Source organism: Perca fluviatilis, chromosome 3, assembly GCF_010015445.1.
Source record: "Perca fluviatilis chromosome 3, GENO_Pfluv_1.0, whole genome shotgun sequence".
Lineage (NCBI taxonomy): Eukaryota > Metazoa > Chordata > Actinopteri > Perciformes > Percidae > Perca > Perca fluviatilis.
In genome coordinates, this window is record NC_053114.1 from 29,753,079 (window position 1) to 29,766,473 (window position 13,395).

Consider the following 13,395-nt stretch of genomic DNA (forward strand, 5'->3'; position numbering starts at 1 on the left):
ACTATAGTCTGAATGTAAAAAAAAATTATTTTGTTTTACTGAGAAACTAGTTGGTTTATCTATGTACGTTGTGAATATGTTACATTCCATTCCATAGTAAAAACTTAGAACAAAGCCTCTCTCATATGTTTTAATTGGCATATTACATTTGTATCATGGATTGTATAAAAAAAAAGATTTATTCGCGTGAACCTACCTTGATCTAATCCTTCTTTCCTCTGGTGCCTCTTTCTTATCTTTCTACACCCACTTCATCAAAGTGGATGAAGCGATTGTTAGAAAATGTATATATCATTGTGTGTCTCATTTAACCTTTAGAACACTGTGAACTAAACCCTGCTTTGTGTCACTTTGTTCTCTGAGCTTGCCACTGCTTTCAGAATCAACTCACAGAGGTCAATGTAATAAATGATAGGATACAAACCACAAAACAATCGTGATCAGATTGTTAGTCTCACCTATACATCGTGGTAGTATGTTGCTCCAGACTCGCCTGCCTCCTCCCAGACAAGTGATCTTGCTGTCTCCCTCAAGTCGGTAGCCACTGAAACAAGTGAAGGCCAGCGAGTCGCCAACCCGAAATCTGAATCCCATCCTCCTGCTGTACGCTGGTACGCCGGGATCCTCACATGACTCTAAGTCGTACTCTATACAGAGACATGAATAACATTGTTGAGGAGTCATTCTAAAAAGACTAAAGTGGTTTGAAATGTACAAGAACTGTGTAACTGTTGTTAAGTAAGCCATAGTCTATATCAAGGACGTTTCATTTCCGGGATTGTTCAGGTGCCGCAAGAAATTCCACCAGATGTCCCTAATTTCGTCCGGATGTCGGTCACCTTCCGCTTTCTTTGTGTTGGAATTTTAAACTCCGGTGGATTTATGAGGACTATGTTTAACTGCTGCTCAAATCTCTGCAGGGTAAATCCAGACAGATAGCTAGACTATCTGTCCAATCTGAGTTTTCTGTTGCACAACTAAAACAACTTTTGAAGGCAAAAATTGCACCAAAAGAAGTTCCTTCCCGAGGCTATTTTGCAGAGGCACTGTTGCTCCGTCCGGCGCCTAGCGCCGCCCAAGACGATTGTGACTGGTTTAAAGAAATGACAATAAACAAGAGCACGTTTTTCTCCCATCTTGGAATGCTGTGAAGGTCTGTCAATGCGAGATTAAGTAAGCCAAGAAAAAGAAATATAAGGTAAATAGAAAGAATGAATTACATTAAATTTTTTGTCGTGAAAATCTAAACCTAAGATCATAATGTATTACACCTGTACCATTAATTACAATTTAAGTCGAACTAATATTGTTATGGTCTTACTGTTGCCCCTTTTGGCCATTGTGGGGAAAAAACACCCACTACAACTGCAGTTTTTACCAACTGTAAAGTGCGTTGTGTGTTTTTCCGCCCCACCTGGACAAGCGACACAAAGTTGAGATTTGTGCTTTATCGGAAGTATTTATCAAACACTACTTTCGGTTTTATAAGAGAAAAGGATGAATACTAACTGGTTGGTTTGGCAAATGTACATCTGGTTATTCACCGCATCTACATTAAGGAGCAGCACATATCGGTATCCATGAGCTTTTCTATGGGACCTTCTGGAACTGTCACCTACGCAGTGGGTGAGACAGTCCCATATGGGGCTAAGAGTGCAATATCTAATGCTTTTTTATCTAATGCTTTTTTATGTTTTATGTAAGGTTTTGTGACAATTATTATAACATTAATTCACCTAAAAAGGAGAGAGTCAACTTCCGGGTTTCTGTAGTTACTGCTCTCTGCCTTTGCAAGGCAGAATAATTTAACACATCAGAATACAACTATATAAGACATTCCTGTTGTTTATGATATCTGTTTAGTCTGTTAGGTCTAAATCTGTAAGAGTTAGGCCTATGTCAGGCTAACAAGGCAGGTTAAGTCTATTCTGTAATTAAAGTTAGACAGTTTTTAGGCTGATTTATAGTCCACTTCATTAATGTTAACAAAAAACAGTTTCTGATCTGGGTTCTTACCTGAGAAAGTAATATTAAAGCCTTCATAACTCATGGAAAAATCCGATATGAAACGTAGCTGAGCGCTGAAGTTCCCATAGAGCCCTGCTTTGACACTAGGGGGCAGCACTGAGCCAGTGAGTCGAGCTACTGGAACCTGGAAATTGCTGTCCTCAGTGATGGAAAGGTAGTCATGGTTCTCCTCCAGATGGAAAGTGTGGAAAACCAGATGGACTCCTGGAAATGAATGCATGAATAAACAGATGGATGCATGATTGGATGGATTGATGGATAGATATATTTAGTCACAGATACATAAATGGCAGTACGTGAACACAGACACCAAACCAGAAACACATATCAAGTGACATATAGGGCCCTATTTTAACGATCTGAAACGCAAGTATGAAACGCAAAACGCAAGTAGCTTTGTGGGTGGATCTCGGCCGCTGTTGCTATTATACCGGCGGGATAAATGACTCTTGTGCCAGACGCAAATCTAAAATGGGTTGGTCTGAAGTAGCTAGGTGTGGTTTGGGCGTAACGTGAAAATAACCAATCAGAGCGTCATCTCACATTCCCTTTAAGAACAGGCGCTTGTTCCATGGCGGATTGCTATTATGACGGCGGATTTGCCTGGCGCACGCCAGCGGGAGCTGTCCGGGATGCGGCAAAGTAATAAATACCTGTCTTGGCCGGGTGGCGATGTTGCTGCGGCCCCTCGGGCGCATCTCCTCAAGTCTGGAGAGGATTGCTGCAGCCATGGAGCGTGGGCCTCCAAACGCACCACCTGCACCTGTTGTGCCCCTAACCTCCTCCCCCCCCCACTCCATCTCCGTCCACCCGCTCCACCAGGAGCGCATCGCGCATTACTCCCAGGCCAGATTCCGCCGGAGTGTCCAATCCCGTCGTAGTTCAACATCACGTCTCCTTAATTCCTCTAATATTTCCTCATTTATGTCATCAACACATCCATGATTCATGGAAATGTTGTGTAAAACACAACAAGCCACAAAGAATGCTGCGACTTGAGGACTGTACTGTAAAGTGCCTCCTGATCTATCCAAACACCTGAAGCGCATTTTCAGTAATATTTTTCCTTGTAATTATGTATGGTTTGCAAAAATGGGAACTGCTGTGTCCGTTTAGATGAGAGATGTGTATGCGCGTTGTGCACACGCTACATTATGGCCAAGCATGCGCCCCTAAAATAGCATCTGAATAACGCGCTACTGACTTTAGACTAGCGCCACTGACTTTAGACCAGGTTTTTCCTGGTCAGTGGCGGAATTGTTTTCTGAAACTGCAAAATAGCATGAGAGAACGTTTGCGCCGGAACACGCCTCCTCTTTTCGCTGAACCGCCCCCAGGAGCGCAAATACATTCCCTATTTTACCGACGTGCGTCTGTGGAGGGAAAAGTCCGCTGTGAGTCGGGTGCAAAATAGGAATGATACATGCCTCGGTGTACAAAGGCAATTGCGCTGAGTGCAAGATAGAGCCCATAGAGTGTAAATGCACAGCAATCTTCAAAATGTGCAACTTTAATAAACACGTTTTTCAACATTTGAAGAAAAAAAATCAATTTAAAAAAAAAACTTTATTTTTCCAATCAAATGGATGGGTGTTTCCATTATATCTGTGTATGTGTGCTTACCTTTCCCATGAGACACCTCTATAGTCCAAGTGCAGTTAAGAGAATTGGGGTAAAAGTCAGGAAAGCCAGGAGACAGAATTGTCCCCGTTTTACCAAAGATATAACCTCCACAAAGGGCTACAGAGACAAAGTGACAGATAGAGAAGGGTGAAAAAGAAAGGGAGAATACATTTATATTTTACCACTATACAAACTGTTTTGTGAAAACTGTTACAAACAAATTCTAAAAAAGGACTACTCAAGTTACACCTAAAAATAATACATATCATAAGTACAGTTATGAGGTCACCACATAATGACAGATTTATTTGCTCTAATCAATCACTCTCAGTTAATTACTGGAATTAAACCACATTCAGCTTTTTAAATCTGCAGACCTTCAAAAATTGCCAGAATTGTGTGAGCTAAGCATGGCGTAAGTATGTGCTCTATGCAAAATATAGTCTCTCCCCGATATTAAAAGAGCTATACGACGTGAGAAGAAACAGCTGTAGATTCACAAAGACAAACTGTAATGCAATGTAACACAATGAAAGTATAGGTGTTGTAAATCCAACAACATTCAATACCTAACTGATGTCTCCATGTTGTGCAAATGCATTTCTTTTCTAAACCTGCAATAACTGATTTTTTTTGGCCAATTGGGGTCACTGGAAGCAAGTTGGGAACATAACACTGACATATCATCACCTTAGTAAAGAGTTGCTTATTTATACATCCAACGGTTACAGAGCAACATTATCATTCATTCAGAGTCGTATTTCTTGCCATCTAACTAATGCAAGCCCAACATTCACTCTCTTGTTGGTCGTGGTAATTGAGCAAAATATCTGGCTCTTTAGCTGCTAAATGCTCAACTATGTTCAGCAGCTAGTCACTTCCTGTATTTGCTGTTTAATGCTAAGCAGGTAGTGTATTGTTAGGTTTGGAGCTTTTTTACTGAAAACTGTTTCCTGCTACATCCAAAAACTTATGCCATGAGAGCGGTGAGATTGAATCACCACAGTAAGGCTGCAGATCAGACAGCTAAACAATGATCTTAAAGTGTCTATAAAACTCTGTAAAGCAGAGGGGATGCAGATTCAGGTGCTAATTTTCTGTAGGTTCATCACTATTAGCGACCTCTTTCACATAGAAATATCAATTATAGACACTTAAACAATGAAAAAATGACTTAATTGTTTTTAGTTGTCTAGAAGATTAATAAAGTGGCAGATAACATTTTTCACATATTTCACACATGAACAGCTGACAACGGTGTGTCCAGTTCAAAATATAATCACATAATTACATGTATGACAGAGTAACATATTGTTGTTATGTAAGATACAGTATATAACATGCACTGAAGACTTTTTGTTGATTTCACCAAATTGGATTGTGTTACAGAGAAAACTAGAACTTTTAAAGGCAAACATGCAGCTTCTACATACAGCTACAGACAGAGAAACAATGGGTGAAGGCCAGAGATGCTCTTAGAAACAAATAGAAAACAGAGCGGGGAGATTGTGACAGACAAAGAAAGAGTGATTTGTGGTAAAAGAGTGAGGGATTGGTGTGTGTGTGTGTGTGTGTGTGTGTGTGTGTGTGTGTGTGTGTGTGTGTTACCAGACACCTAGCCTCCACACAGAGCCAGACCACTGATATGGAACAGGACAAACTCTTTTGGTATAGAGCAGAATGGAAAATACTATAGTATCGTAATGGAGTGTAAAAGAGGGCTTGCGGAGCATTACAGACTCTTGAACTAAGATAATATGTTGACTCTTTGTTTCTCTCTCACTGTGCCTCCATCCCTTTCAATTCTATTCAGCTCAACTCAGTTACATTTAATTCAATTTAAGTGCTTCAAGGTGCTTGACTGGCATACCTATGAAACAAACACATCCCCAGACTATAAACTGAATCAGAGACAATAAAACATTTTGTTGTGTCCCTTCTGTCTGTAGTTGAAGGTTTATATATATTTTGGTGCACACAAGTCCCTTTTAGCTCCTTAAACAAAAAATGTGCTTATTCATTTGGTGATTTGGGTAAACTGTATTATTTTGACTTCATGAAGACAGATGTCAAAGCTATTTTTTTTTTTTTTTTTTTATAGTGCAGCTATTCCAGTATGGGTTTGTAGAGAACTGCTGTGGTTCTGCCTCTCCACCCCATCTTTCTGTCTATCAATGTCTTTCCTTCCATCTTATACCATATCATATTTCAACAGAGCTTGAGTTAAGTAGCTGAGAAGAGAGCCGTTCTCCAACCCTCTCTCTCTGACTAGCAGTCTTAGTGTGTGTTGTGGTAACCATTTTTTTCACACTCCCATCAGGATTCAGTTAAAACTAGGACACTGTCTGACTAAATGACCCTTGAGGGGCATGTGCGCATGTGTGTGCGCATACTGTATCTATTGCTTGTACGAGTGCACACATCAGAGTATGTGAATAATCTGTGTGCGTGAAGATAGAGGCAGATTGTTAATGTATGTGTGTTAGAAACTGTGAGATGCATAAAAATGCAAGAAAAAGAAAAGAATCAGACAGAAAAAAGAATATTCATCACTCTAACAAAGATTTGAGAGGCAAATCAAAGTATGGCGGTGTTCAGTGTTGAGAGCAGAATCATGAGACTGAACGCTGAAAGAAAAGCAGATACAGAAAGATATGGCTTGTTTTTCAGACAGGGGAGAGGAAAACAGAAATATAATATACCAGACTTTAGCTACATCCCTTCCTACTCATTCCTACCTCCATGTTTTTTCTCTGTCTTTAATTATCTCCCTCTTAAAGGATGCCATGGCATTTTTTACTAAAAGGGATACTGTGACTTTGTTCACTTCTAACAACTTGTTGTCTTGGCACCAACTGTAAGCTTTAAAATGTAACTGCACCCCTTCAATATTCTCCCTGACACATAAAAGAGCAGCCAGTGTTTTGTATTATCTGTTTGGAGATATAGCTGACCGGCAGGAATAAGACGAGCGATTAAGGTCCAACAGACACTGTGATGTAACTGAAAGGGAATGGTCTCGACACGCCTGCAGGAAGACTACATGTCATTTTGTTTTTATCTTATCTTCTACACAATATTGTCAAAATAATGAATTTTTGTTGCTGCGTAGTGCAGTAGGTGTAGTAGAAAAAATGTTGTCTTTCCCTGTTAAAATGTTAACTGTGCCACTGAGACTGTACTGTAAATAAGATTATTGTTGTTAATGTGTCCATATGTGTGTATGAGTTGCTTTAAGTATGGCTGTGGGAGTTTTTAAAGATGATTTCCTTTCTCCTATGAATTGATGTGCGATGTCCAAGTCCTTTCTCAGTGGACTTTGCAAGTTTTCTCTGTGTCTGCATGGGTTCACTCCAGCTTCCTCCCACAGCTCCAAAACATGAAAATCAGGTAAACTGGATATATGAAATTGTCAATAGGTAGGAAAATAATTAAGTAACAGAACAGGTAAAGACGATAATATACATATACATAATTCTAGTCCCATGATCTTCTCTGAAAGCAAACTATGATATATTACATTCTAGTCAAGGCTTATACACCGTTTTAGAAGAGTGCCATTCTGAAATAGTGTGTCATGTAATGTAACAGCTGTCTGGTGAGATGGCATGCTTGGCTGAAAATTGAAAATGTCACAGTGGCCGTTTAAAACTGCTTATGTTTTATGGCTGATACTGTGAGATAGATTGCCTCGGTATGAACTCGCTCCCAAGTTGAGACATCCTGACTTTGGCTTTCAAATTGGATTCTTTTCAATCGGCAGATTAAATCAGACGCTGTGTATTAATCTCCCATGACAGCATGAGCTGTGGGCAAAATGCTGAATGATAAGGCCTGCAATGGTCAGTGAGCATCTGTTTTAGTAGTGCCTGTTGACCTGCATAATTTCACTGAGGCTGGATGTCCAACTTGGGAGTGGGGGCAGATTGTACAATTAACAATATGGCTGCCAGTAACACAGAGTGAAAGGCAAAAAAGAAGAAGACAATAAGTTACTAATAGGAACACCTGCACCAACTCCCTCCCCCCTCTCCACTGTCTCTGACTCTCTGGCTGTAGGCTACCTTCTTTCAGTCACCTTGCCCTACTGACCCCACTTCTGTTTTTATGTTCATGAAGAGGGGGCCGTCAGTCTATAAACTAACTACTGTTTGAAACTTCACCATCCTCAAACTTGTCTCACACACAAAAAACAAACAGCTGGCTGCTTGCAAAAGTAAATTGTGGCAAAGACGAGGCACAGTTGCGTGTGAGCGTAACTGGGATTTTAATATCTGAGTCATCATCAGAAACTCAGTTAAAACAAGTCAAAAAGGCAACTTACTTTAAATATGTTTCAATATGTTTCAAGTGTGATTAATTTGCTAAAACTGTAGCATTTCCTTTCAGTAGTTACCTCCACCAAAATGTTTTCAGTTCGGTTTGCTTGTTCGTTTCGTAACTATATCATTTCCATAAAACTTGGTGGAACGGTGTAGCGTGGGCCAAGGAATAACCCATTGAATTTAGGAACGAGATAGCGAGATAGAGCATGGCCTTGGCAGACGTCTGCTCTCTCCGAGGGCCCTTCTAATTTCTTCAGAGTTTGGTCCAATTTTCTATTTTCCAAAACAAAAAAATGGGACAGTGGTGCAATGGTAAGCGCTATCGGCTACAGCAGGGGTTCAAAAATGCTGGACGACTGGGGCCATTCGTTGAGTTTGCTTGTTTTCCCCTGTGCCTGCATGGGTTTCCAATACTCCCAAAACGTGCATCATGTGTTGTCTCTCTATATGTGGTAGCCCTGTGATTAGTCTCGCTTTGCCAGAGCTGTCAGCTGGTATAGTCTCCACCCTCCTGCTGAGCAGCTACAGTACAGTATAGGTAATGTAGGGGTGCATGATCTGAAAAAAAGAGCTAAATGAATGTAGTCATGGTCTCAAAAACCGCAATGCTTATTTATGCTTTACTGTTTTCCAATGGATGACGTAATTGTAACTTATACTGCAGTACTGGATTAATTTCACTCTTAAAGTATGAATGAAATAATTTGATACAAATCTTTGAGATTTAAAATTAATATAATAGGTCCTTTTTCTTTAGTGTTTAGGTGAAGAAATTAAAAACATCATCTTGAAAGCTTAATTAATCAATCAGACCCTTGTTTGTTGTCCAACATTAAATTCCGATCAAGATTACTTAATTTGCCAAGCATGGGATTTAGTGTATTTACAAACTACTTTTCAGCATTTATTTTCTGTTTTAAGCAAACTCCAAGCTTTCTCCTCTGAGGAAAAGAAACAAGGTGCACACAATGGCCTGCTGTGCTAGTTTGTATAGGAAATTTCCAATTTGGTTTTATGTTTACTTGAAGATTTTTCTAAGTTTTACTTGATGACCAGATTTTCACTGTTTCCTGTGTTTAACAAACTTCAAACTCCATATGTCACGTATTCCAACAAGTGACTGTGTTCCTCACATTATTAAGTCATTCTTGCTCTTACACTGTAAATTGTTTACAAAAGGTTTCACCCCACAATAGAGTAGGTGTTCATGATGAGTGCTAAAATGAAAGAAAGAAAGAAAGAAAGAAAGAAAGAAAGAAAGAAAGAAAGAAAGAAAGAAAGAAAGAAAGAAAGAAAGAAAGAAAGAAAGAAAGAAAGAAATATTCTCACCATCACAACTGGGAAGAGCGTGACTCCACAGATGATTCTGCTCGCAAACAATTGGCTCCTCATCACTCAGTGTGTATCCTAGATCACATGCAAATGAGACATGGGAGCCAATAGAAAAGCTGCTGCCATGGCGACGACCATTGACTGGGATACCAGGATCAAGACAAGAGTCTGACTCCATTTTCACACCTGAGAATCACATCACACAAGCACAAATACCACAGAGTCAAGAGGGTGAGTGTATATGTGCGTGTGGGTAATTACACCAAGCTGGTTTGCACTCAGCGAACATTGAACAAAACATTGTTGCTACGTATGAATACCTGAAAGCAATTCATCATTTGTCTACCAAACATTTATATCAGTCTGTCAATCAGCCTTACTTTCATATCTGATGCTAAAGCCTGCTGCAGAGCGGCTGTTGTCTGTCGTGAACAACAGGAACAGGACGTTGGATGTGGAAATCAGGAAATGAGGTGCTTGGGTGCCGTGGTATTCACCGATGAGGGGAGAGGAGGCTGAGGGGCCATCCCTGATTTCCAGTGTGTCATAGTTGACCTCAGTCTGAAACCTACGCAGACATACAGGCATAAACAAAACATACACAATAACCTGACATACACAAAAATAACATTTATATGACAGGCATACGTAGTAACACGTGCAGGCTACCACACATGTAATGGAACTGAGAGCAAACAATGTTGATAAACAGGGTATTTATGCTGAGAGAGGATTCAGCAGCAATGCTCATTTTATTAAAGTCACTGTGAGTGCAAAACATTGAACAATGTCAATAAACTATGCTAACTTAAAAAACAAAACTTATTGACTGACATTCTACCTGCCAATTTAAATAATTGAGCACTTAAATAACCACATAAAAACCTTGTGTGCCTAAGTAGCTGAACAATTGACTGACTTAATATCTTCCTCTCCCTCACTTTCATGCAGGCCAGCGCCTTGCATTGCAGCTCCGCCACCATGTGAATAGGTGAATGATAAGCAAATTGCAAATCGCTTTGTCTGGGAAGGTAGAAAAGCGCTATATAAATGCAGTCCATTTACCATTTATTGTTGACTGACTGAGCAATTACCTACAGTTGTGTCTGCAGGGCACTGACAACCAGTTGGTTCTTGAGGGCTGCTGGTTATCATTTTAACCATAAAATATAGTAATAACTGATTTAGAAAAAGTTCATCACATGAATGTGATTAACTACCCGGTGGGATAGAAAACAAAGAGTTGGGAACAACTGACACACTGTACAATCACATGCACTGACGGCATCTGAATATCTAACCAGCCAACTGAACAATTCACTAGCTTCTGCACCAGACATTTGCATGCAATGCAAAGGCTGAATCCTACACAAATGAAATGCCTCATAGGCGATGAAGATAACTTGGCCTTTACGTCACTTCCCAAAAAGACAAATTTCAGCTTTAGCAATTTCAGGCTACACTGCATCTGCTCGTGGCTTGTGTCCAGAATACATGTGCAAAAAGCCAACATTAATTATTTACTGCAGCAGTAACTCACCAACTACATTTATATCTTACTAACTTATGATGCTTCTAAAAGTTTGACAAACTAATAGACTGACAGACTAAATAATGTACTAGCTGACAAACCATATATGAAAAGAAATTACATACTTCATGACTATGTTATCCAACTGGTAACAATCTGACTCATTTTACGAGTAACTGATCAGCAAACTTAAACAAACCTCTCTATAACCAGATCACTTACCTGTCAAAGTGTATCTTCACAGCGTGGTCTGGCTGTGCTTCAATCACCCACTGGCAGTTCAGAGAGTCTTTATAAAAGGAGGGCCAACCAGGAGACAGCAGAACACCAGTAGGGGCTGTAAGATGGCCTCCACATGGAGCTACAGGGAAATAAGAGAGAGAGGGAGAGGGGGAGAGAGAGAGAGAGAGCTTTTCAATTTACGTGAGCTGTCTAATCCTTTCTGAATTTATAGAGTTCATATATAAACATTTATCTTCAGAAAATATGCAGTGGCAATTTTCTGCTACAGTAAACAAAGTTCAGTTGTTTTGCTCATGTCATTGCGCAGGTTTGAAAAAGGGCTAAATAAGTATAGCATGATCATTTATAGGGCAAATCAAGTATATGTATGTGTCAAATGATACCAGAAAATGGCTGCAACTCAGGGAACAGTTATAGCTTACACTTAGGAGTCCCAAACACTCAACCACGACACATTAAAATGCAAGAATTAGCTTCAGTTGAGTTTGGATAGCAGATTAAAATAAAAAAAAAATAATACAAAAAAAATGTATAACTTTGTAACTGTATATTAGTTTTGGCCCTGAAGTTCATGGTCTGTTTATTATTCATTTTATTTCCTACAATACGTCATTTGCAATGGCTTATCTATTCCACTCTTACACTTCTTCTGAAGTAGCTGATACATTGGTCCTTTTGATTGCTCTCATTACTCCAGACTTTCAGCAAGCTAAAGAAAATTACTTTTCTTTTGCCCATTCTGTGCATAAGCTGTGGTACTCATGGATGGGATGTAGAAGAGAAAGTCATTCTAGAAATAAAAAATAATTATCCTTCCCTGTCCAACAGTAGGGATAACATTTCCCCATACTTCATATTTAATAAGGTGACAACCCTATTCAATTGGATTGTCTCCTCCATCCCATTTATTAACAACAGCCAACATTTGATAATGTCATTTAGACAATACAATCAAGATGGAGGGGATAGAAAAAAGACATACGAGTACTCACAGGCCAGTGGATAACATTCGCCTTTAAAATGTATTGCAATAACGGCACATTCACTGTCCTTTTATTATCACTTCCACATCTTAGCTGTTGGGCCCACTATGGATACATCTCTGTATATTGGAGTCTGCATATAATTAATCTCTCCCTGAATAAGTTTCAGCAGAACTTGTGCCAATCTCATTTAAGATTATTGTTGAGAGAGAAAGATGCATGCAAACAGGATGAATAAGTGTAGGGAGGCTAGTATACAACTTCTTATAGTCTGGCAAGTTGAACATTTTCAACGATTTCCCATTACTCATACACACGGTAAACAATTTGTGTGTGTGTTTACCTTCACAGCGAGGTACAGCCGCAGACCAAACAACGTTTCCCTCCTGGATGATGCAAGTGACCTGATCAGACCCCTGGAAATAGAATATCAATGTATGGAATTAAGGGTTGTTACTTAATTTAAAGCTATAGTGCGTAGTTTCTGTCTCCCCATGAGGAATTCTAAGTAATGACAAAAAAACTCTTGGCGCGTCCACATGATACAAGCTTTCCGTGACCGCGAACCACCCCCCTCCTCCACGCAGTTGCTAGTAGTCAAGGAGGACACAGATAATTAAATGATGGACTCTTCAGAAGAGGTCATTATCTTCACTCAAGTTTCTGTGCGGGAAAGTCACCGGACACCACAATCTTCTGAACATAGCCATGCTGAGAAATACAGAGAGAGTTGTGTGGAGCTGTCTTAATTAGCTTTGTATCAACGCATTTGGCAATGGCTTGAATGTAACGGACATTCATTAATATCACAAAGTTACGCACTAAAGCTTTAAGATATGATACAAACAGAAAAAAGGATACAACATAAATAAAAGTAAATTAAATCAAAACGATATACAGATACAAATTAAGTACAGGAGAGTACAAAGTAGCATTTCACTACGACTACTATTACTAATACAAATACTGCATGCAAATAATGCTTATACATCTACAAATCTGTATTTAATTTGTGTGAATAATAATCTATCAGATTAGATTTAGACAGATATCAGATTTTTACCTGTGTCCTAATGAATCCTTGATCACAGTGAAAAGTCACTGAGCTGCCGAGCTGAAACTGGTCACCATACCTTTGACCATTGACAGGAACTCCTGGGTCATGGCATTCATTCTGACCAAATGCTACAAAGAGAAATATAAGAGAAGTTATAATAGAAGCCAATAGACAAAGAACCAAATAAACTGTATAAAATAAAGACAAATGACCCTGGAATTGAATGAGCAGAGAGAAAATCTGACAGAAAAGAATGGGGAAAATGACACATTG

The 13,395-nt window shown here is 39.4% G+C and overlaps 1 protein-coding gene across 1 annotated transcript in view; it reads right to left on the bottom strand.

The window, feature by feature from the left end:
* The window catches only part of LOC120556497 (CUB and sushi domain-containing protein 1-like), a 348,428-nt gene that overhangs the window by 135,759 nt on the left and 199,274 nt on the right, over positions 1-13,395 (bottom strand). Inside the window, exons 16-23 of the mRNA XM_039796142.1 lie at positions 13,129-13,250; positions 12,409-12,481; positions 11,062-11,200; positions 9,689-9,876; positions 9,306-9,494; positions 3,652-3,768; positions 2,017-2,232; positions 459-647 (exon numbers count right to left, since the gene is read on the bottom strand). Coding sequence (XP_039652076.1) covers positions 459-647; positions 2,017-2,232; positions 3,652-3,768; positions 9,306-9,494; positions 9,689-9,876; positions 11,062-11,200; positions 12,409-12,481; positions 13,129-13,250 — 1,233 coding nt within the window. The remainder of the gene's footprint in view (positions 1-458; positions 648-2,016; positions 2,233-3,651; positions 3,769-9,305; positions 9,495-9,688; positions 9,877-11,061; positions 11,201-12,408; positions 12,482-13,128; positions 13,251-13,395) is intronic.